We start from the raw sequence: 25,269 nt of genomic DNA, 5'->3' as shown, positions 1-25,269 counted from the left end.
AGTTTTAAGTTATGCTTAAACTTGCATCTTTCAACTCAGCATTACAGGATATTGCAGCGAATCCTTGTGACGCTTTTCTTCCTGTAGGAACTGGACTTTAAACCTCCTGTCAATCTCATCAAGCATAGCTGACTCCTTCCAATTAGTTTGCTTGGCACTGGTGCTGTGATGAGTCAAGCTGAGCCGGAGAAGGGGGAGTGGATGGTGGCTCTAATTCTGAGGCCCAGCAATACCCCGGCAGCATTTTAGAGCAGTTTCAGGCTCTGGCCTAAAGTGGCCAGGAGTCACAGCAGCAGTGAGGGACTGCGGAAGGGCAGAGTGCTGTGGCTCAGCTAACATTTTTAAACTGTCCATCAGGGTGATGGTGGTCTTGTGGGGTTTTTTGGGTTTGGTTCTTTTTTCCATTCACAAATTTTTCTGCCCCAGTGGGGAACCTCTCTTCTGCAAAGGTATGAAGAGTGTAAAATGCAGGCAGAGTCTGCTGCCTGCCCTGTGTTTTGGACTTCTTCAGCAAAACAGATTTCAGTTGCATGATGTGGGGTTTTTGTTTGTTTTTTAGTTCTAGTGTTGTTACAAGGATGTGAAATCCAAACTGTCCCCGACTTTTGCAGTGACAGCCATGTATATTCTTCTGGAGGAGGAATGTTCTTCCATGTTGGGCAAAGGAGACTGAAATGTAAACAAGTAAAAGTTGAGTCTAATGTCTGTTCGAAGTGCTGGTGAATGTGGCAGCTCTGATCCTTTAGAAATATTAACACTTGGACAGTAGACCCATGACAGGAGTGGTGGTTTTGCCATTCTTTTCCTTCATGCTTCATTCCAGAAAATAAATGTTTATTGCAGGTGATTGTCAATGTATTATCTACATCTGGAGTCTGATTCTCATGTAATTTTTGTCTTATAGTTGTACTTATCGGAGACTCCGGAGTAGGCAAGAGTAACCTTCTGTCTCGATTCACTCGCAATGAGTTTAACTTGGAAAGCAAAAGCACCATTGGAGTAGAGTTTGCAACAAGAAGCATTCAAGTTGATGGGAAGACAATAAAGGCTCAGATATGGGACACAGCAGGGCAGGAGCGATACCGAGCTATAACATCAGCGTAAGTGATAGCTTGTATGGTCGAAGAAAAACTTTTGCTAAAGAGGGTAATTTTGGGCCCTTCCGATTCCTCAGAAACTGCAAATGGGGTGTCTTATCGTGTAATATCCACAACCTATGGGGGAAAGAAGCTTAAATATTATTCAGTCCAGACACTTGATACAGGATGTCCCTGCACAAACTGATTTACTTCTCAGTGCTCTCGTGATACGTAACTGGAGGCATTTCAAGCCTAGAATGCAAGAGCTTTGAGAGACTCATTTCAATGCAAGTGATTGATAAAGTAATACCAGTGTTCATGGAGGTTTTATCAGTGGTAACCTAAGACCAGAAATCCTCCTGTAGCAGTAAGGAAAGACTACTCACTTTGCTTGCTTATTTAATTGGAAAAAAATAGCATAGCAAAAGCTGGATTTAAGAAAAGCTGGAGGTAGTTGTGGGGTGGGAGAACACAGCCTGTTTCCTGTGCCTCTCTCTGGTCTGAAGGGAGACCAGCTGTGGCCTTTTGTAAAGGGAATAGATCAGGCTGACATTTTTATGATCCAGTGAGTCATTCTAAAGTCTCTCTATCACTATGGGCTGTGCCTGTACTGCACCCGCAGTGATGGGTGAGGGAGACTTTTTAGGAGTGGATCAGAGGTTGAAGGTGACAGTAGCTCCCCACAAATTTCCAGAGCTTCATTTTTGGGATGCAGGGTTCTCCCCACGAGCATGGGGCTTGGCTTACCCCCTAGACTCTGAGCTGCCCTGGCTGCTCTGGTGGTCCTGTGGCATAACCCTAGTCTGGATGCTCTACTTCACTGCTTTGAGTCCCACGTAGCCTGCTTCTGGATTTTTTTTTTGTATAGCTGTCTTAGTAATAGCTATTTCCCGTTATTGCACATAACTTGTCACTTTTAATCATGATGTTTTTTGCTGGTTCTCTTAACACATCTCTTCACCCACAGGTACTATCGTGGAGCTGTAGGGGCATTATTGGTGTATGACATTGCTAAGCACCTTACTTACGAGAATGTAGAGCGATGGTTGAAAGAGCTGAGAGACCATGCTGACAGCAATATTGTAATCATGCTTGTGGGAAATAAGAGTGACTTGCGCCACCTGAGAGCAGTCCCTACAGATGAGGCCAGAGCTTTTGCAGGTTGGTGAACTCAAAATAATTTCCTAATGCTGTCTGGGGATCTGCCTACCTGGTCTTAGATATGTGAATGTGCTGGTAGGAGGAAAAAGAGTGCTGCTGGTGATGTTCCTCAGTGTCACATACTGCTGTTTGCCTCTTTTTAATTCAGTCAAAAAGGAATCCTTGTAGAACATACATGCTGATGTGGTTTCAAGAATCAGCCAGAGGCACTTGAAGATTTCAAACCAGACTTTATTCTCTTGCCTATGCATTGCTTTTCTCACAGAAACTGTGCCTATGGCTTTAGGTTTGTGTTTCTTGTATGGTGGTAGCTTTGCACCTGTATATTGCCGCCTTTGTACCAACTGATCTGGAGCCCTGTGCAGATGCCTGTGGCTGAACAGACTTTCATTAAACCGGCTTTCTGACTCTTGTTACATAATTAAGATCTGTGAAAAATAATTCTACTTTCTGTAAATCTTGCCTTGTTTTAGGCCAAATTTCTTTCATCCAGGAGTGTAGCTGGGTTTCTTACATTAAGGCTTGCCGTAGCTGCATTTGAGGAGTTTATGGCCAGTGAGGATCCCTGCCTGCAGGTCGAGGACTGTCGTTCCCCCAATAGGGCTAGCCCTGTTAAATAAGCTGCCATGACAGGCCAGCAGGTGGGAGGTTGAGAAACTTGATGAGGTTGAAAATCCAGGAAGCTTCCTCACACAGTTCTTGAAAGCGCAACAAATTCTCACTTTCAGTGATGCAGGAAGATGTGCCTCAGAGTAACACAGCACTGGACTGATTCCTGTGCTTGAGGACGAGTGTAAATTCTAATGTTGGTGTTGGGTGGTATTGCTTTCAGATCACGTAAACCCACAACTTTTTATACTTTTTCTTGATACCCATGTGTCTCATCAGGAACACCACAAATATAATCTGGTACAGAAGTTCTTCCAGATGGGAAACAGATACATGATGTACCCCTCTAATTATAGTATTTCTGTCCACACAGAGAAGAATGGTTTGTCATTTATCGAGACATCTGCTTTAGACTCTACAAATGTGGAAGCAGCTTTCCAGACTATTCTGACAGGTGAGTCATCTAGTGCTTTGTGTTTCGAGGGGGAAGGGCAGAAGGCTGCTCAGATATGATGCACATAGGCGTTTCTTTGCCTATAAAGTGTTTAAAATTTTGCTATTTAATCATTCTGCACAGCCATAAGATTTGGAGTCCAGTTTCGAAGCGTGACAGTTGAAAGGCCAGTCTTGGACTTAGGAATGAATCCTTGTTCACTTTGATCTGCCCCAGGTTTCTAGTCAGCCTAGTTTATGTTTCAGTTTCCCATTTGTGTATGGCATAGGGAATGCCCACAGGAGAGAATTGTCTCATGCAAGCATGAAGTTAAAACAGGCATTGTTTATCAGAGGAGAAGTCAGTCTAGTTTGTTTCCATTTTTAATGGTGACCATAGCAGTTGCCAAGGCAAAACGGATGAAAGAGTAGAGATCCTTCCTTTGAACAGTACTAGTAGTCTGAGACGTGGTGACTCCTGAGCTGCAGGGTAGTCACTGTCATTGCATTTAATAGCCCTGGCTGGACTTTTGGCTCTGCAACATGTGATGGCAGTGAGTGCTGCATTTTTTATGCTCTGTGGATACAGTACTTCCTTTTTGTTTAAATTCTTTTTTAAATAGGCAAAACTTGTTAAGAGTCTGAGACATTCAACTACAACTACGTGGGGGACCTTAACTTAACCATGGCTTATAAAGGATAGGGTAGGAATTCACAGATCAGTGTGGAAATCACTAGCTGTCATGGGACTTCTGTATTGCTGTGTACCCCGTCAGCTGTAGCCAGGGCACAGTGGAACAACAGTGGTGTGTGTGGTTTTTGAGCTTTTGCCATTCCCAGCTGTGGCAAATGCCTCTCCAAATGTCTAGTCTAGGTCTTCAAAACAGCTGAGACTCTCCTCTGTTTTGGTATGTGTCTCTAGAGTTCAGGTGCACCAGGGAGTGTCTCTGTTTTCTCCAAGTGCCTCCAACATGTTTCCCAGTTGCAAGTTTAAACTCCCTCCATCTCAATGTAGTGTGTGCCAGGCTACATGATCTGCTTGGCATGAGCAGCGGCCCCACTTCTAAACTATGTGTCTCTATTAATCAGATCTCATTGCTGTGACATTGGCACCTCGTTAGTTTTGAATTTTTTTTCTTTGCCAGCTAATTTAGACATTCTTTTAAAAACACACCAAAAAGGACTTGTTAGCCATACTGGAACATGCAGATGAGGAGGCAACTAGAAAGTTATTTACTGTAATAAAAGTATAAATCCTGTAGCATTTTCCTGAGTTGTTTGAAATGCTATATGAACACCCTAGCAGTGGAGAGAGTTGTTAGGCTGCTGGAGTATTACCTGCCTGTGTCCATCTGTTTCTTGTCTTATCCTTAGTTGTAAGAGGCCTCAGATAGGTTCTGGTTCTGTTATGTTTCTTACAGTGGGTTCCTAAGCAGTAGCGCTCCTGTCCATATACTAGCAAAAAAGTAAGTGTGTCTGTTAGATGAATCAACAGTGCATAGGGATGCTTGTCATCTTGCTGCTTCATGCGATGCTGGGACTAGAACTTGAGTTTGTTCCCTCTTCAGGGGAACCATGTGGTTCCCTTTTAACTTCAGTGTAGTCATTTGGTTGTAATTCAATCTTGCACAAATTAAAAAAAAAAAAAGAGAGAAGTTGTGTTAGCTCATACATTTACTCCCTACATGACTAACTACTAATGCCATCAGAGGGTGGATGGCTAAGGAGTGGCTGAATGCGATGGTATCTGGTATGCCTGCTGGATTTCCTCTTTTCTTCACCTACCTTAAGGCAGTCCTGTCAAAAATGCTCATGAATTTGGACATGGATTTTTCAGGAGAAAGGCATTTTTATTTCCAGTTAATTAACTTCCATGCTCGTTCAGCACCAGCACTAATAAAACAGAACTGGAAATATGTCAGACACTGTTTATCCCCTCCCAAGGTGGCTGTCAGGCTGTCATGGCCGATATAAACTGGTCACCTAATTGCCCCCATCTCCCGTTGGACTGTTCTGTTCTCTAACAGTGATGGCTGAAGAGGTAGAAAGTTTCCTGCGTGCCCTGGGCTGCTGCCTTACTTCACGGAGCTGTGTGACACTCAGACGATATACTGCCATTGCCATGGGGAAGCAGTTCACCTCTTGGGCACAGGCTAGGCCGTTTCTTTATCTCTCCTCGCATGCTTCCAACCTTTTATTCCAGAAGTTATTTTGGATTCTAATTTGCGGAGGTTTGATTTTTTTTTTCTAGTTTAATTTTTCTGTAAGGGAGAGCAGTCTGTAATGGGAGAATGAGTGATTAAAACTTGCCCTCGGTGGACTCTGACAGATTGTTGAGGCTGTTGCTTTTCCACAAATGTCAATGTTCCCTGCATGTTGCTCTGACAGTGTTTTCAGTAAAGAGCTCTTGGGTATGCTGACAGGATCTTTGTTCAGGAGGGGCTGGTTCAACTGTACTGGAAGAAACACTTTTGCTGATTAGTGGGCATGTGGCTTGCTCCAGACAGGAGCTCCTGTTTCAGGGAGATAAAGATGAAGTAAATAATGCATTAGCAGCAGGTTGGCTCCATCTCAGCTGTGACTGGCATGCGAAGGACAAATGTTCTGCCAATGAACTTCTTGATAACACTTCACAGCTGGCTTTTTCTGTTAATGATTTGCTTTGAAGGAAAGAGGGGAGCAGTCTTTTGGGGAATGTGGTTTTCAGAGTGACCCTGCAGAATCATGTATAGTCTGTATTTGGCAAGGCTGCCTCCAAGCATAGTGCCTGCGGGTGGAATGCTCATTGTCCTTTGAAGGAAGTTGGTAAAGCCAACAGGCTTTGCCACAGGCTGTAAGTGGAGGTGGCTGACAGAAGAAGGGGCAGGGTATGCTGCTGCACCAGCTCTGCTAGTATTTGCAGTGCTGGGAACTGCACTGCAGACGCATCCCAGGCGGCTCCCGATACCTTTCACAGAGCTGCTTAGATCTCTCCTGAACAGGGTGTTGCGACTAAGGTCTGTAGCAAAAATCCTTTCTTCCCCAGCCCTACTGAAGCTGGTCTGGTTGGGACAGTGATGGAACCTTGTAAGAGTACTTCCCTTGGAGGTGTAGCAGGGTCCATGTTAAACTTCTCCGCACCTAGATTCTCAGATTAAGCTACTTTGAATAGATGGCTTGGGGCATGGGAAATATGAATCCATTACAGTTAGCACAGCCTAAGTGAGTATGTGATCTGCTGTTGTTACAGGTGGAAGAAGGGGAGACAGCTTTGCCTTCCTCTCCCTGTATTATAGAGGACTTTTAGAGGGGGGTATATCTTACATCTAGTGGGCTTCCTGTGGATACCAGATGAGGTTTTGGGGACCTTTTCCTTCTGTGGCTTAGAGTAATGGTCCCTGTCCAAATTCTTCTGTTGCAAGATGTCTAGACTTCAAGGGCTGATTGTTGTGCACACAAAGCTGCTTTGTATCTCTGGCAAATAGGAGAGACTGGTATTATAATCCTATCCACTCTGAGCATTCACAGCAGGGTAAAGCATCCTTAAAGTAAACTGGAGTCTGCCTCCATTCCCTGCCTGGCTCTGTGCCGTCTCTGTTCCTGTACTGCGTTCTGCTCCGGTTTCATCTCTAAGGAATCCCATCTCCAAGGAAACAACATCACAGAGCATTAACGTCAAAAATTCTAGGGATTTCTTCTTTTGTTAGCTCTGTACACCTGAAAATGAATGAAACACTAGTGCAGGCTGAGCAGACAAGGACCAGACAAGCTCCTCCTAGGCAGCAGTGTCACTTTTTCCCAGCCGTCTTACAGTGCAAGGCCTGTCTCACACAGTTACCAATTATGCAGTGATGCATTCTGCTGAATGTGCTCTTAATAAGGTCTCATTCAGTTACTGAGCAGAGCATAAAGCATAGTGTCTTCATTAAAAAGCCCATGTCTTCATTAGCCTGGCATTCCTCAGTGCAGACTAGTTTCAGTGTAGGCTTTGCTGCTGGGTGTTTTGCCCTGGTGAGAGCAGGTTTAAGCTGTTCCCACCTCCCCTTTCACAGCAGCACAGCTGTGTGGGATGAAAGAGTGTGCAGCTGATCCAGGGAAAGGCAGGTTTTAGACATTTAGGCTTTCATCTAGGGCAGTACGCTGCGGCTGCACAAAGGTTTGCACTGCAGAGGAGGGAGAAGCGGCAGTGAGCAGCAAACTTGGCACTGCTGCAAGTTGATTCAAGCAGCACAAGCTGCTAAATGTCCTTGCAGGACTGATGGGGAGGCCGTGGAAGTGGGGATCATGGAAATATGTTCCCAGAGACAGAAGGGCTAGACCCTTTATCAGCAGAGAAATCAATGCTGTTAAGATTGTTTTAAGGCTTCAGGGCTGTTTACTGAAGATCTTTGCTGTAAGATGAGGGTGTTATACAGAGGGCACCCTGGTTGCCAGTCCTTGCTTGGTGAAGGAAGCGTGTGACAGCTCGTGTTAGGGACTAGTATGAACTTGTTCAGGCAGTTCTTTGGAAGACTGAGAATTGCTGCTGCCGAAGGTGCTACTAGAGAGTTTCCAGTAAGGAAGGTGGCAAGAGCCTTCTCCTGTTGAATAGGAACGGACAGTGTTCTGCACTTGGAGGTAAACTGACTGTCTACCCTGAGCTGGGGCAGAGTAGGGGAGCAGAAAGCTTGTCCTGAAGAATGCAGAGCAGATCTCTTCTGCACGCAGGCACTCTGCTCAACATGGAGTGGCCTGCCACAGGGCGAAGCTGATCTTTGTCTGCAAATTCCCACATGGGGTTGCAGGTGGCTTTAAAGATCTGATTTCATGGGACTCACTTAACTTCTGAAGTTGTTTATGTGTAAGGCTGTTGGAAAGAAGGCTGAACTTGAGAAAGGGTGAAATCAGAAAATCCTTTTACGTGTGCAGCTCTTGTTTGGTTGCCTCAGTGACTTGATCTGTAACTGAATGCGTATGTAAAATCCATTTTTCTGAACGCTTTATCCCTATCTGAGTCTGAGCTGTCAGTTTGGAGGCCCAACAGGTAGATTCTTTCAAAGCGCCGCTTGCAAGGGTTGATGTTACTTGTACAGTCCATAGATAGAGCACAGCATCTACGTGAGAGATTATTTTGCCAGCAGTCCTGTGGATGCGTGCAGCCCTGCTCTTACTCTTCCTGGGGAGCACTTGGCCTCTGTTTGTGTTGGCAGCTTAAATCAGTGCAGGCTTGTTGCATTGAGGGCAAGGTTTTCAAGCCTTGTTTGTCAGGGACCCTTTCTAGCTCCTCAATGCCATCTCTTCTCATTGTCGTAAAAGCAGGCGCTTAGCTGTGTGATCAGCCCTTGGCAGCAAAGGGGACCTCTGCACAAGGTTGCTCGATTCCCAGTACTGAAATGATGTCAGGATGTGCGCTAAGCAGCAGCTCATTAAAATTCTGAACAAAGGCTACTCGCTAATGACAAATTTCTGGTGGAAAAGATGTGTCTTGGTTTGGGGTCAGGTGAGGTGTGTGTTTGGACAGTCGTTATCCAGCTGATAAGAGACTTCAGAAGTCCGAAAGAACTTGGACCTTTGCTTTGGTTTGCCAGAGTTGTTTGCGAGCTGTGCTCTTCCCTGCTTTGCTCTGCTGGAGGAGTGAAGTGCTGACACCCTCGTCTTCTGCAGCCTGGCCTTATCCGAAACCTTACGGTGGGGCAGTGAGCTGGAGCATGCAAATTGGGTGTGGGCATCAACTCCCTGCTCTCAGGGGCTCCGCTGCTTGGCGGTGCCGTGTATTTTTTGCCAGCACGCTTTTCTGTTGTGCAAGGTAGAAGATGTGATCTTGTCATTTTACGGTCGGCTTTTTGCTGATTCCGAAACACTTTCAAACTTTTTGTTAAACTGAGGTTTAGCAAGCCTTTTTTTTTTTTTTTTTTTTTAAATTCAATGGTTCATAACTTGAATTTGCAAGTGAGTTCCCCATGTGCTATTTTTGGTATCCTTTATTTCCTTTTTGGGGGTGAAGTGCTACACATCCGTACTTTTTTCTGCGTAACTGAAATAAATGCTTTTGTAGCTACTCTGAGTTTATGTACAGCACGTGCCATCGGCCACTAACAAATCCCAGGAAACTGGGCAAGGCTTTCAGGGCAGGTGTGCAGCGTTCCCCACCTGGCAGCGTGCTGGGAAAGGCACAGGAGTTTAACCCGTGCTCTCCAGTTTATGCTGGAATTTCTTTGTCTGGGGTCCATATTTCTCTGTAGTTTTGAAGTTTACCTGCACTAACACAGTGACTTTTGTAAAGGGCTTGTGTTCTGCGTAAGGGGCCGGGTCTCCTCTTTTGGGCCCCAATCAACCTTTTCTGAAGACTTAAAACCGCTTGGATGATAGCCAGGCTATTGTATGTGATGGGCATGCTGAGAGAGAAGAAACTGCCCTTGCAGTCCTGTCAGAGGTAGACATTTTGAGTGGTTCTTTTCAATCCCGCTGTTGTCTGCGGATACGTCAGCAAACATGCAGCCACTGTCCCTGGAGCCTTAGGAACCGTCAGAAAGAATGATGGGGTACATGGTTTCTGATTCCTAGCAAAAAAAAAATGGTGAATTCTGTCCATTTACTAACTCTTATCTCAAGGGGAGTAGAACAGTTTTTAAAAGATAAATTTCTTTTGCAAAAATATAAATATTTTATTTTCTGAATATAGAAAGCATCACAGTTGAACTTCATGTGAACACTTCTGTGCATTACCTATATATTTCCAAAACTATGGGAAATCTTTGTATATTTTATGCCTGGTTTCCCCCAGACTTAACTTTCTGATGGTGTATTGCTGGTGTACGCATAATAACTAGCTCTTTCTCATCTTCCAGAGATCTATCGTATTGTTTCCCAGAAGCAAATGTCCGACAGACGTGAAAACGATATGTCTCCAAGCAACAACGTGGTTCCCATTCACGTCCCTCCAACCACTGAAAACAAACCAAAGATGCAGTGCTGTCAGAATATATAGAATTGTTCATTCTTTCCTAAAAGGCTGTGTATATTCCCCAGGTCCAAGATTTAAATATATTTGTAATTCTCGTGGTTACTTTCTTGTGTTTAGTTACTGCTTATTCCTCCTGAATTTCTCCATGTCTTAAACACTTTGATTTCAGTGTTTATAAATCTATTGCTTCTGTGTGGCTGCAGTATTTTCCCAACACCAACTTGTCCATTTTGGTTCAGTAAATTGTTTGGAACTGATCTGATCTCTTCCCAACATGGTGCCCGCTAGTCAGAGCACAGACACCTTTAGTGAGCACTTGAAGACGTTATTCTGCTCCTCGCAAAACAATTACTGTCAGGTTAACTAGGAAAATATCTCTGGGCAGGGTAATCTTTCCTTGTCTTAAGGTGTTGTATACTGCATCTAAAGCTTGATGAAATGCCCATTGCTCTGAAGTGCAATTTTAATATAAGTTAATGTTTCTGGCTACATCTTCAGATTGTCACGTTGAGGGTTTTTTTTTAATAGAATATTATGGGGGAGAAAAGAGAATTTCTTGCAAACAAGCAGCAGGGTTCTTGCTACCTGTGAATGAGCTTTTGTGGTTTGGCACCTGCTGCAGAGGAGGTTGTGATGTGAGGCAGAGCTGCTGGGAGGCTGGCCGGGGAGATGCTGGTGGGACTCTGGTTGAGGTGTCTCTTGTGAAGAAAGCAAAAGCACGAGCTGCGTAACTGATGAAGGGTCGCTCTGACGCTGGAACTTGCAGCATGTTTTTGTGCTGCCCGAGACTTGGCCTCCACAGAGCTGGTGGTATCAGGATTTGAGGATGCCTTTTTTCTTTCATGGCACACCGACTTGAAGGGTGTTGTCACGTATTACATATCACATTTATTAATACGTGCCACGTATATTAATATATTCAAATGCTTGAGTCGATGAATCAATGACTTCCACAACCTGGTCTTAGTTTTCAGTTCTGTTTCATCTGGTGTTTTTAAATTATTCCTATGGTTTGGTGTATGTTCTCTAACAAAAGCATCTGGAGTAGTTTTTTTACTGGGTGCCTTCCTTCTGTGGTCTGTCGCTCAGTACAAATCATCTGTTGGATTAGCTTGTTCAGGGATACATGAACTGTGCCTTCTGTCACTGCACTCTGAAACCACGGCATGTCACTCCGTATGTGCTATTCCCAAACACGTCATTAATACTGAGATTTGGGGGCTATAGGCACTGAATTTCTACAGTATTTAAAAGAACTGTTTGTTGTATAAATGCCTGCAGTTATTTATACAACTGCAGGGAAGTAATTGATTGTAGGGGATGTTTCTCAAACTCTGATATGACCCGTTTGGAACATCCAAATCTGGGGAGGCACTACCAGCTGCGTTTCGTACCCAACCTTTCTGTCTTGCGGTGCTCATGATGTGTAAGGCACACGGAAGGCATTGCTGTAGTCGGTCGCTTGGTTTTTTTAGTCCATTTCTCCTCCTAATATTAGTTCTGAAGATGCGATTTTGATCTGTTTGTAAATTACTTTGTATTTTATGCATGTACTGTACCTTGATTCATTATTTTTTTAGATTGATTTAAAATATATTCATCCATGATTCTAATAAAGAATTACAGGGGACGACTCAGTATGGTGTTGGGTGCACTTTTTGGGATAACTGGGATTTGACCTGAAGGTTTTTACTTACTGGAAGCTAGTAAGCTTCTTGGAACAGCCTGCGAGAAGACACTGAAGTGGAAGTACCCCCAGAAAAGGAAGTGAAAGGGTCATGTAACACAGTTAACTGCCGCCTTCACTCAGACCAGGCCTGCAGCTTTTTGGGGCTGCTGCAGTTCATAGCCATGACAGTTTGGCAGCTTCAGGAAGCTTTTATGCTCTGAAAAGTCTGTGGGTTCACTCTAGTCACACTTCTGAATAGCTTTTACAAACTGGGGTTTTTTTCCCACGTTGCCACCAGTAAGAACATCCTGTGGGACAGCAAACTACCGCCTTCTACAGCAAATTATTTGAGCTTTTTTTTATCCTAGTTTGGTGTCCTGCTGAAGAAGTGGTGCACGGGAGAGCCAGGCTGCCAGCGAGCGTTGCGCGTGGTGTCCCTGGCTGCCTGCTGCAGGCAGCAGTCACCCACAGAACGTGTGGGGCAGCACTGCTGGCTGCGGGGACAAAGGCAATTTAGGGCCTTCTAGCATTGCAGGAGAGTGAGGATGAGGTGTAAGACTGGGCCCTTGCTTACTGTGGGAACTGTTCTCGGAGCACTTTCTCTGGCCGGACCGGAGCATATTTTGGAATTAACCAAATTACCGGGGCAACCAAGTTCTAAATTTGTCAACTGGAAATGCAGGATGAGTTTCACTTCGCTTCCTTTCTGATTCACGTAAGCAGGCAGCTTGACTCAGCTGTCACGTCAGCTTTGGATTTTGCATGGTTTTATGCAAGATGTTCCTTCTGCAGCAAATGCAATCGGAGCACAAATCGCTGTCAGAAGCCGAGGCTGCCCCTGCCCTGCGCAGAGTTTGCGTGTCTGCACGTGCTTCTTCCTTCGCCTCGCAATAAACAGTGCCGTGTTTAAGTCCTGGGCAGCTGTGAAATGGCTGCGTGTGCTGTTAGCAAAATAAGAACTCTGATAATTTTTTTTTTCCCCCCACCAGAACTTTAAAATTAATAATTATAAAACAGGCCTTAGAAATGCTGTGCAAAAACTGATTCTGTACTTATGAACTGCTGCAACACGGAACATCATAAAATTTTCATGCAATAGTTTGTAAAGCCTTCGTGAGCTATCAACTTGTAAAGCAAAATCAAACGGTGTATCTACAGAGACTAACTTCTTGCCTATTAAAGCCTTTGCCTCGTGTCGTGTGGTTTTGTACTGCTTTTTCCTGGCTAAGCACCGCGGTGCTATGGCAGCGGATCCTGGCTGGCCCCGGCCTGGGTGAGACTCCTGGGACAAGAAGGTACTTCACAGAGCGCTTTTGGAGAGACAATGCAAGACGTTATTCCCTCTGAACACTGACCCGACGGGGTATTGTTCCCGTTCAGCTGCTGATTAATCATTCTCTTCTGTAGTTGCGTTACTTCTGGACTGAAGTGTCTCTTCTCTGCTAATAGGACACAACTGGTTGCAACAGATACTGCTTTTGGGTCCTGAAATGAGCCTTCAGAGTTCCTGGGAGCTCTGTATAATGCTGCAAAATTGGCTTTACTTGCCACAAGCTTTTGCTATCATTTGCATATTTGAAAGTCCCGGCCTTAACAATTACGATGCTGTTCAGTGAGCGTCAGTGGTTCTTGTGTTTGATGGGAGTTGAGGTTCTGACTCTTGAGCAGAAAGGACATGGAATTGTTCTGATTTAAAGACATTTTTATTAAGCTAGAATTACTTATTCTATCAGTTCAAACCTGATGAATTTCCAGACTTAAATAGCTTTGAGCGTGGCTTGTCAAATAAGATTACATGCTGGGCTTTAGTTAACAAGATTTTTGGAAATATGAAGCACAAATATTGAAAAAGCTTCAACACGTAGCAGTCCGCTGCGTTGCCTGGGAGTCATTAATTCTGAAGGTGTTTCTGCTGCAAATCTGCACTCGTGATTTATTGGTTAGACTCCCTGGGAGCACCGTCAAAACTGCTGGGACGGCTGCCGTGTGCCCGGTCTCATCACTGCTGGGTGCAGTAGGGTAACTGTGCTGGCCTGTATCCTCCAGTGCCCACCTGAAGGCACAATAACCCACTGGTGTCACCGAGCACTGTCACAACACGCACTGAAATGCATCGCATGAAAATCAAAGAGAGACCTGGCGTTGGCACTCGCCCCAGATTGCTCTTTGTAGGTGTGCGGGAGCGTGTCCGGCTGGGTTTGTGCTTCACCGGGGTCTCTCGCCCAGACCCGCTAAGGGTTAAACTGCTGGGGAAGGAGAGCTACTAGAGGAGTTGTAAAACACACACAGAGCCAGTTACCTTTTGTTTTAAAGCTGGGCCTTACTTTAAATTAACTCCAAATTACAGTCTGAATTACGGCATTGTGTTTTCTGAGAAATCCTGCAACAGAGAAACCAGCTTCTGGCTTGTAAGCCTGACGCCTGGGGGTTTTTTTCATTGAGGTGGACAGCCCCTTCGTGACCAGCCCCATCGCCTGCAGAACTCAGACCTGAACACGGGCTGGAAGTTTTAGTCTGCAAATGAGTATGTTTGAGAAATACACATTGAGAGAAATTCAATTTATTTTGTACAAGGTAGAATACCTTTGCACAGTGAACAAATATATTACAAATCTGTCTTGCCTTAAAAAAGTATTGCCATTTTGGGTCCTATTTCCTAAGCTAATGCTAATATACAAGAAGGTACTTCTTTTCTTCGTTTTGTTTGTTTGTTTGTTTGTTTCCTGTTAAGCTCTATGCACATTGTTGCATTTGGTTTGAAAATCCAGCTTTGAAAAAAAACCAAACTGAGCACATCTCTGCTCTCTGGAGTCTCATCGCAAACTTCACAGCAACACACACACAAACATTGGTCAGGCTGGCAGCTGAGACTGCTTGTGCTAGGTGTCAAGGTAGGTCTTTAACAAGAGTATTCCTTATCGAACTGCCTTTCTCTTGATATTTTTGAGGTAAGTCTTTCTATTCATGTACATAAAATATATTCCTACTGGCCCTACAAAATAATTGTCTACTTACATCTCAAATAAGGCTTTCCTGGAAAATAAAATTACTATTGCTGATCAGTCATTGCCCCCATGCACACATGCAGCATTCACGTAACTACTTATGCATTATCCTGCAACATGAAAATCTGCTGCTCTGGAAGCCTGGGGGATCTCTGGGCTCGGCTCGGCTGTCTCACTGCAAAACTCTTGGTTTGCACAGAGGAGTTCAGAGCCAACCCGACCGCCCGGCGGGGTCCCAGCTCCTCCAGCAGCACATCGCCGGGGCTCCCCACGCCCTGACGCGAGCGTGTTGCGGCAGCGAGCCCAGGGGTGCCGTGCAGGCTGCCAGCGGCTCGGTACCACCGTGCCAGGGGCTCCGATCCCCGAGGCGAGGGCTGAGCCTGTCTGCGGGGACACGGGCTGGGTCCTCCGAGTGATCTGACGCCTGGTCTGACTCAGAGCCGGGATCAAGCCGCTGCCTCCGAGCTGGAAGGCTCCTCTTACCGGTCCCCTAGACTAGCAGGTTACGCGAGCGATCATGCTTTGAGCAACTGATTGGTGCTGGTTTCGTTCTCTTCTACTTCCATCAGACTGGCGAATGTGCAACAGAATTTTTTTTTTATATTTAAGAGGCAATCAACTTGCTACTTCCACATTTGCCTAATAAAATTACATACTTAGAATCAATACTATTTCATGCTCAAAATCTACAAGGAACTGCTTAACGGCAAGTATTCTACTTTCTAGGTCAATAAAGATTACCAGGAAAAAAAAAAATCATGGTGGCTTAGTCCCAAACTTTACCATGGGCCAACCCCTTGATAATTACTTCACAAACAGCTGCTGAAAAAGAAAACCCAGTTTCAGCTCAATTTAATGACATTTCAGGTAGAATCATCAATGGATAAAGTTGCACTACATGGTAATGCACATCAAATTAAAGGGTGTCATAAATGGCATGCTGTTAAGTGAATCATGATGAGATGGTTTGTAAAGACGGTCTAGAGAAGCCGACGTGTCTTAGCTTTAGGAAAGGAAGCCAAACCAGGGTTAGTCTGTGCAAACCTGCAGCGTCCCAGGGCAGTAAATGAAGGTCCATCAATTTGCATTGCCTGGCAAATCTGGTGGATTTATCTAACAAAACAGAAGCTGTATAAGGAAAATTAAAGCCTATCTGTGCCAATCAAAGTATTTTATAGCTTGTTAAAAGTGTGGTAAGCTGGGTGTGAGATTTACTGTTGAAACTCAAGTCATTAGCAAAGATCACTGGACATTTGCCAAGATGTTACATTTTAAAAACTGCACAGCATGTGTCTGTGTTGATATTCCTCTACTCAAATACCCTGGGACTGAATATAAAGATGAACATCTCAGTGCTAATTACCAAGCATGATCTGCACAGGTTGCACATGGTGATGGCAGTAAATGAGGTTTCCAGACAGTGAAATGATGTTTCCCTGCTTTCGTTCAGAAAAATGTCCATTTCCATGACAAAGATGTAAAATACATTCCAGCATATTCCTAGTCACCTTGTTCCTAACAATAAAAGGTTTCTTGATGCAGTTGGTAGAAATGTACATCTATAAGTCCTTCTACTTAGCATGTTTTCGTGGTTTATTTTACAGCAAAGCCAGGGTTAGAATACATGCCACGGAGAGTTTTTGCCTCGAGCATGTAGACACCTTCCTGGGGTGACGTACTCCAGTCATGCGTGGAAGAGGTTGTCCTTAGTCCCTGTTACCCATATAAAAATGTCTTTATAAATAACATCATCCAGCAGCAGTTGGCCCAAGCTGATGTTGTGTTGTGTTAGGTCCTTGTGTAAGACAGTCTGAAGTCCTGTCAGCATCCTGCAGCGCAGAAAAGGATTGTCTTCTCTTTTGCTTCCTCAAAGTTTGTATTTGCAGCACAGTGAAGTTCATCCGTTTAAGACTGCTTGTCCCAAGATGGCCCGTGCGTCGGGCTGTGCCTTACGGGGAGGAGGTCATAGTGACTAGGAATGTGACTGTTCCTAGGCAGGTCGTATGGATTTTGGAGGTAACTGGCACTCCGACCGCGGGCGTCTTGGACCACGCTGACAGTGGGCTCTGGGGAAGCAAGGAAAACTGGGTTACAGTAACCAGCAGTGCTCCCAAAACTAATAACTACTCACGTATTTTGTCACAAGCACAGAACATCAGCTTCCCAAACCATCTCTTCCCCTTGCAGCTTTACTGGCAGCACATGGGGCAGACCAGGGAGAAAAACACCAAACAGATCCAAGGGCAGGTAGTTCCCAAAGCCCCGCAGATAATGTCTTCAAAAGACCAACACTTGCATTTTCAAAATCTTGCGGCTGGGCTTTGCAGCAGTTTAAAACAAGAGCATAAAGAGGGAACTGCAACCCTCCTCTGCCGGGGCTGGAGGAGCAATTCAGTGCCATAGCACACTCACATCCACCACCGTGGCACAGGCCCCCGCCCGGGACTTAGCTGCCCAAATCAACATGCTAATGCACAGGCCTTCTCCCTCCAGCCAGCGCCTCCCTGCACCGCGCCAAGTCCATGCTACTTGTGTCAGGAAAGAAAAAGAAAAAAAATCAGCATCTACGATAAAAACACCAATTGTTGGAATAGATCTTCTGCTGCCCACCCCGCTTACCAACTTCATAGATGTTTTTATTGGCTGTCGATGAAGTTGGCATTTCTGAATATGGGGACTCCCTGTGACCAGGCGATTTCATTTCCACGTAGCTGCTCTCGGAGTGTTTGCATGTTAAAATGGGGGGGTCTTTAATGGTGGCATATGGGTTTTCACTGCTGTTCAGAGAACAAGTGCTGGAGCTGCACACAGATTCTTTCATATAATCTGCAAAACAAGAGCGGAGTGGGAGTGTTAGAGTTGTTAGCTTGCTTAGGTTAATTACAACTGAACCTCTGCAGGAAGGGTGGGGGGACATAGGGGGCAGGGGGTAAGGAAGATCCTTGAAGCATCCAGCACAGACACCCGACACTTGTGCTCTGGGTGTGTCCAGCCCATTGCATCCACAACTCACTAGCAGGAAAGAAAGAAAAACCTGCTCGATACCGAAGGTTTTCCTGTAAAAGGTTCTAGTTGTCATTTACTGCAATATTTAATTTGAGGTGGCAATCCTTTCCCTCCCTCCCCCTAATTCCTAAGGAGCTATGTTTTAATCCCGCTCCGCCTGCCCTGCCAGCCCGCAGACCCATGCACATGGCTGTGGTGAGTCGGCTCTGCAGGCAGGACCTTCTGCTGGTACTTGGCCTGCTGGACCAGCTACAGGGTTAGTGTCCCGAGGGCTTTGGTCAACATCAAATGCTGTATATTTGAATGCAAGACATTTCCAGCAGGCTTAGAACTGCCCCAGTGCAGCGTATGCGCGTATGTCCCCTGAGAGTTCCGGTTTCTGGGGCTATCCAGCACAAGGAGAAACCGACTTCTTCATATTCCCTCTGCCATTAAGACTGGGAGGAAGCTTCTCCTGCTAGCGGGGAACGCTTGGGTTTCCGCAGGGGGGACAAGCCTCCATCTGAGCCTCGCTTTTGCTTTGCTTTTTTTTTTTTTTCCCCTCCATTGCTGTAGACATCTACTTCTCCTCTCCCCTAGGCTGGAGAAAACAGGAGATGGTGACGGAGGAGGCGCTACATGGGGAGAACAAGGTTGGCGTTAGAGTTGCAACCACCAGTCTCCCCTGTCGGTGACCCTGGCTGGGGTATGCCAGCCTGCTGCAAGGTACAGTGCCAGTCTTGCTTTAAAAATAAAAAACAATAGAGAATAAATAGGTCTTAACATTGACATTCAAGAACGTGCCATTGCTGCTGTGTGCATCCTGCTGGGCAGTGCCATTAATTTAGAATTAGAGCGATGCAATGAAAGATGAGGCATTTTCTTGTGCTGGGTTACAGTACAAAGGCAGATCCTGGTATATATGAAATACTCCCGGTGAAATAGCGGGACTTGCAAAATAGCTGCAATCCCAGCTGCCCCCGCTATCTAGTATGGGAGACAAAAAGAGAAATTCAGGTTAAGAAATAGACAGACAACACGATATCGCTTTTCCTTTACAAACCTCGTCTCTGCCTATGAAATACTCCCGGTGAAATAGCGGGACTTGCAAAATAGCTGCAATCCCAGCTGCCCCCGCTATCTAGTATGGGAGACAAAAAGAGAAATTCAGGTTAAGAAATAGACAGACAACACGATATCGCTTTTCCTTTACAAACCTCGTCTCTGTGCCTATCTGCCCCGTCCTGCTAACTCACTTGTCAGGTCCGCTTCACTCTGTGGTGCAATGCTCCCTCCATCAGCTCTGGGGTTGTGTCTGTGTGTGTGTGTCCATCAGCCCCCGGGCCTGGTGCCCTTTGTCTTGGCTCAGCTAGGGGATAGCACTGAGCAGGCGTCCAGAGCAAGGTGTCAGGTCACGCCCTGCGGCCTGCAGCAAGCGATTGCATTTGTGTGCTCCAATTTCAGTGATACAAGCAAATCTTGAGAGTCCTCAGCTCTCAGGGTTACTGAAACCAGCTTGGTAGGAAGCTCTACTGCAAAGCAAACCAGCTGGACCATGCTGGGACCATCAGGGGTGTAAGGGCTGGCAGAGGCCCTGGCACCACTGCAATGTTTATTTAGTAATAAAATTAAGAAACTCCTCATCTGGCTTCAGCCTGGGTGAGATTAACAATGACTTTGCTTCAAAGTGAAACACGTCTGTTTTGGTACATCACAGGAGACAGGAACCAAAGCAACACAAATAAAATAAAAGCTGGCAGCAGGGTTTGGCCCTCCAGCTTTACCAACCCTATCCTGGTACAGGCAAGTCAGTGAAAAGCTGTCCCGGCCTGTCCTTTTAATGAGCGATGGAGCAACCCTGCAAGACCAAAGGCTTTTGTGCATGAGTGAGCTCAGTGCTACTAGCTTTTGCTATGTATATATATTAAGGTGCCACACAGTCTAGGATCCATTATTGTTTATAGGTGAGGAGGCAATAGACAAAGACTAACAAATCCTGTAATAAAATAAAAATCTTTAGGCTAAAAATACCTGTGCTATATGGACTGGGCCCCATTCTTCAGTCACTGGGAGGGGTGCACATGGGTAAACTGTGGGCAAGGACCTGAAAGCTCCCGGTGGTGCTTGAGCCAACACCGGTGCAGGAGCACTCACTGCTTCAGGGACATGGCCCTGATGAGGGAGAGAGACTCAGCCCCGAGGCTTTTATGTCATTCTTAGCCAAAGAAAGGCTCAGCTCTACCTGCCAGCAAGTTACAGCTTCTGGTGGCTACTACAAGTACGTAGTGCTCGTTAGGAGAGCCTAGGCAGCTTTTAATAAGCCAGCTCTAAATTTTGGGGTGAGAGGACAGGAAGACTGTCACAAACTTGCTTCTCTGCCTCAAGCCATGCTGCTGAGGAGATGCTCACGGGGGCGAAAGGCAGGAGCTCACAAAAGTGGGCAGCGTGAATAGGTGTGTGCGGCTTTTGGACCGTGCGAGGACGAGAGGGCAAAGCAAGCTCCACGTGTGAGCATGAGGCTGCTGGTGCCCTGGGAGTCCACTACAAAACACTCCCTGTTGGCACCACGGCTGGGAGGGAACAAGTCGAAACAGAGCTGGGTTTAAATTCATAAAATGTAGATTATAAAAGACTGCTGGCTACTGGAGCGAAAAAGGGGGAAGAGTGAGAAGTCCTGCTCCCATTGTGCTGTAGCATGCAGGTAAATAGCTGCGTGGGTCACTGCTGGTTTGTTTATGAAAGTGGGCATATCAGAGCTGGCATAGGCAAAAATCCCAGCACATCATATATTTTATTAAGTCCAGCTCAGCTACTTTTATCTTCCTATGCTAAAATTCACCTGTACTGCTGCTAGCGCTGACACTACCGCCCAGGCAGGTGTCCCTCAGGCTGTAGCCACAGCACCAGACCTTCCCTTCCCAGGGAAGACCAGTGAAATACTCTTGGGCTGTCCAGACTCATTTGGTCTCTCCCAGGAATTGCCTTTTCCCAGAAGATATTGAGAAACAGCACGCCTAAGAGCTGATTCCCACTGACGTAAATGGGAACTCTGTGTCTAGCTAGGGATTAGACCCTTCGCTCTGGATACAATATAATTTATGGAGCACCAGCATATGTTTGGTAACGTGCTATACACCAGGGAGTCATTAGCCCACAAGACACATTATGCACAGGATCGTGGAGAATTTAACTCTAAAGGATGTGGAAGCATCTGAGTTACTATGTTGTTAAGGTAATTTGGGGATAATTAAAAAGTCTGGCATCAATTGTCAAATTTCATTTCATGAATTAACTTAACCCAGAACAAAAGTATTTAGAAATTCTCAGCCCATTCACCCTGCAGGCCACGTGTGAGCTCTGGTGATGCCACCTCATCATCTGTGCGCCCACGGGGTTGGCTCTCGTGGAGGTGCAAAGCTCAGCCGACCGGTGGCACTGCCACCAGCAGTGCTGGTACTCACTGTAAGCACTTGATCAGCTGGACACACTAGAGAAATATAGGGAATATGCTCTAATGTTGAAGTCCCTGTCTTCTGTGTTGCCTGGATACCAATCACCAGACCTTTGAAGGAGGTTTTATTTTTGTTACCAGGGACTGGAAATGTTCTTGTCCCTCCCACAGACTGGGTTCTTCTCTTTTGCCATGAATATCCTCTGGCATACTAATGACAAGCCTCGGTACCTACTGCCACGTTTGAAGTGCTAAGGAAATATGATGTACACAGATAAAACACACTCTCCTACTATTTAATCACATTTATGGGTGACGTTCAGTGTAGTGTGCTTTTCTGGCTGCTTTCATTAACCTGGCTAACCTTCGCTGCTGCTAGGACAGTAATAGCTTACTGCTGCTTTTCAGGTGAGTGTGACACAGTTGCAGGGACACATTCTGTACAACAAAGAAATGACCCACACTGAACCAAGCCCCAAGTCCCTGAGGTAAGTGCATTAGTGTTTCTAACTGCTTGGATTTTGCTGGGTATCGCGCCTGAGGTCATACTATTCCACCAGTGCATCAGCATTCATTTAATAAAAACCCCTAAAAAATAGAAGAGGACTCAGCTGCAAATAAAAGCTTGGAAATGCTGTCACTGAACATCATGCACAGGAAAGAAACTGCTCTGAAAACTTTGTGACTGTTCAACCACTGTCACCATGTGCCATGGGGCTCAGAGCTGGCACCATGGCATCCAGCCCCTCGCTGCCCCGAAGGGTTCCTGCTGCTGCTGCGCCAGCGTAAGGAGCTGTCAGATACCGCTGCGTGAGCTGGGCTCGTCCATGGGCGACCCTGGCAACCGCAAACCAGACATGCTGAACCCCCTGTGCCTCCACTAGCAGCACGGCCACTGCATTTCTAGTGGCAGGTTGCAAAAGGGATGTCCCTCTCCTGGCTGCCCTGCTCTGGGGACAGCCTCCAGCCAGGCCAGCGCTGCACAGGGGCTGTGGAGCTGGGGGCTCTGGTCTCCTCAGAGGAGAACTGGAGGAAGCTGGTGGCAGATCAGGTCCACCACGGCCTGAACTCAGCCTCAAGCCATGGGACCCCATGCCCCGCCCCGGCAGTGCATCCCGTGCAACGCTCTGGGCTGGGGTCAGGAGCACCAAACATGATTTTCAGCTGCAGGGCAGGCTTTCTCCAGTTAGACCTAGCAGATACTGATGGGAAAAGACATCATCTTTAAAAAGCATAAAAGTATATAAACACAAAGCACCCGCCTGCCAAGTCTTTTTGCTGACAGAATCCAATTGTTCGGGACTGGGAGTTTCTTTTATGTGAATGACCCCGCTTAGCAGATGCTTCCTTCCATCTTTCAGATGAATGTGGCTCGTCAGGGCCAACACAAGACCTGGCAGGGCAAGGAGAGCTGTGCACTGAGCATCAGGGATGTCACCCAGCTCCTTCTGGCAGGGGGTTCATCTGGGACTGAGTGCCCATGCTGCCACCAGAGCCCTGGGGCTGCCTGAACCCAGAAACTGACCTTCAGACGTGACTGTTGGAAACCTTTAGCCATCCAAAGGCAGATGCTTCTGAAAAATCTCAGCTGCTAACTACCTGCATGTTCAGCTACCGAAAATCCCTGGAAAGCCAGGTGTGTTCCTGTGTCCCCGGCACCTTGCCCTTGCCAGCGCCAGCTGTGCCTGTCTGCAGCAGCTGGGCAGCCACAAAGAACACATCAACTTTCCTGACATGGCTTCTAGGCCTGATTTTTCAATTTATAAGGAGATAAACATGTAAAGAAAATGGCTCAGATCCTAAATAATAAACAAAATATGTAGCAGCAGAAAATACATTTCACAGTTCACTGTTACTGTAATTCTTTTTCTCTCGTTCACACTGGTACCCCACTCTCTGTGTGACTGTGTCTGTGGATGGGAATTCCTACTGTGTGTTTATAGCAGCTTTTTAACTTTGTGAACACAGTAATTTAGTTTAATCTTGAAATTAATAGTTCCAAGTAAAAAGAACAACTAACTATACCATAATAAGATTTTTTTTCTGAAAAAGGGAATCATTGAAGTAGCTGAAACCAGTGGATCGAGTCAAATATACATAAATAACCCTTTTAAAATTTTAAATTTAGCTTTATTGAGAAAGACTTGGTCATGGATTATTGGTTTCCTTCAGTGATTCTGTGTAGTAAGGTGGTGTTTTAGCAAATATTATAGCACTTTATTTTGTAAACAGCAGCTACAAAGTGATTAGTGTTCTCTAGGCCTGGCTATAAACTGATCATCATTTTTTTATGTGGACTAGCTTTCAATATTCCTTGTTAGTTCAGATAAAGGTCTTGTTCTGTAACACCTCAGCCATAGCAGACCAGTGGGTGTCTTGAAACCAGCTCTGTGTGAAGGTACCATTTTGACCATTACTCAGCCGATACCAGCTCAAGGACATTACAGAAAGAGGCTGTGCAGTATTTACTTCCTCAGCTGATGGAGGGACATTCCCAGCTGGTGTGTACAGACACAACAGCCTTGAATTCAGATCAAGGACCTCAGCCTGAAACCTGCCTATTCCGAATGAGACAGACTCCTTGCTCCATCTCCTGGACCACAAGTTCAGTGTGCTAAACCCCAGCGCAGTCAATCAGGAACTTGTGGCCACTGCGCCAAGTGGTCTTGTAGTCCATCCATAACTGGAATACTTTCAATGTAAACCTAGAGGACAACTGAAATCTAAAATCATTGGGCTTGTGCTCATGACTCATCTATGATCCCTTTTTAGACCTGCCCTGGAGTCAATGCCCGTTAATTGCTTTGTGCCAGCATGACTGGTTAATGTACTGAGTGAGGTCTTTTCTCAAGCTCTGCTATAAATCTCTTTCAGCGAAGGCCACATAGCAGGGTCAGCTTGTTTTCTAGTGGCTTTGTTTAAGCTCAGGATGGCTAAGAGCCTTACGGAGCTGTGACTTAGTAGGCAAATGCACCAGTCTGTCATCAGCAACTGCCACCAGAAAGCCCTTCTAGGATGGCTGATAGTTCCTAAAAGAGCTTCCTCTGGCCAGACAGTTCCACCTGCACCTCCTGTCCCTGCAGCAAAGCCCTCCCTTTTTGTCTTATGCTGCTTTGCCGAGGCAGGAGCCTGCGGCTTTGTAAAGACTTGCATCCATAATTTATGGGCCCTAGACATCTGGCTCGGAGTCAAGAGTGCTGCCAGCTGAGCCATGCAGGCATATTTTGTAGGTAATTGCTCTGTCCCTGCATGGCCACTCTCCCGGGTGCTCAGGTCTCCTATCTCACCTCTTCTATGACACCCTCCTCAAACTCTTTGCCAGGGTGACTGCAGGCACTGGATACCATACCTTTGAAGCTTTTTTCCATTATGTATGTGTTCTGACGTCTATCCATCCCACAAGCACCTGCATAAAAATGATATATAATGGAAAACAAATAAATATTGATGTAAATTGGATTGCTTTGACTACTGAGCAGCATACATTCTTTCCTCTAAATTGTACATCAAGGCCCTCATTTAGGGAGGCTCTTAAGCACATCCTCAGCTGTAAGCATGCACTTAGCTTCAGTGGGGATTCTGCGCACGCCTAAAATTATGCATATACTTAAGAGCTTCCCTGGAAGGGAGGGTTTTCCTGAAGCAGGGTACTGCTCATTACCAAGAACAGCTATCCATCAGAACAGAAAAAAAATCATCTGCCGATACGTTCATTACTGAAACACTAGGTTGGATTAGTAAAAGAAGCCTAAAACAGCCTTTCAAATTTGAGTCCGCAGGTTACGTTACATTACTCTGTGACTAATTTTAGGCTTTGTTTCATTTGTGGATAGTAGGTTATTTAATTTACAGACTTAGATTCTAAGGTGTGTACAATCTTTCTAAATTACCTTATATGACCTTGCTTATAAATTTGCACAGTTCAATAACTGACAATAACTGACAATAGTCCCTAA

At 45.6% G+C, this 25,269-nt stretch overlaps 2 protein-coding genes across 2 annotated transcripts in view; one reads left to right on the top strand and one right to left on the bottom strand.

Annotated features, from left to right (window-relative positions):
* Positions 1-897: 897 nt before the first annotated feature.
* On the top strand, positions 898-13,065 carry RAB11A (RAB11A, member RAS oncogene family; the record flags this gene model as incomplete). The annotated part of the gene is made up of 4 exons (XM_009280486.2): positions 898-1,100; positions 2,047-2,240; positions 3,223-3,303; positions 10,088-13,065. Coding segments are annotated over 4 exons (618 nt in total), but the record flags the coding sequence as incomplete, so codon positions are not given.
* A 3,717-nt stretch (positions 13,066-16,782) lies between these two features.
* MEGF11 (multiple EGF like domains 11) overlaps positions 16,783-25,269 on the bottom strand; it is a 219,362-nt gene continuing 210,875 nt past the window's right edge. Inside the window, exons 23-25 of the mRNA XM_019472384.1 lie at positions 24,663-24,719; positions 17,497-17,703; positions 16,783-16,943 (exon numbers count right to left, since the gene is read on the bottom strand). Coding sequence (XP_019327929.1) covers positions 16,783-16,943; positions 17,497-17,703; positions 24,663-24,719 — 425 coding nt within the window. The remainder of the gene's footprint in view (positions 16,944-17,496; positions 17,704-24,662; positions 24,720-25,269) is intronic.

The sequence above is a fragment of the Aptenodytes forsteri genome, unplaced genomic scaffold, assembly GCF_000699145.1.
Source record: "Aptenodytes forsteri isolate BGI_AS27 unplaced genomic scaffold, ASM69914v1 Scaffold83, whole genome shotgun sequence".
In the NCBI taxonomy this organism is placed as follows: domain Eukaryota; kingdom Metazoa; phylum Chordata; class Aves; order Sphenisciformes; family Spheniscidae; genus Aptenodytes; species Aptenodytes forsteri.
Note: the sequence above shows the minus strand (reverse complement) of the source record. Positions and strands in the feature narration are given on the sequence as shown.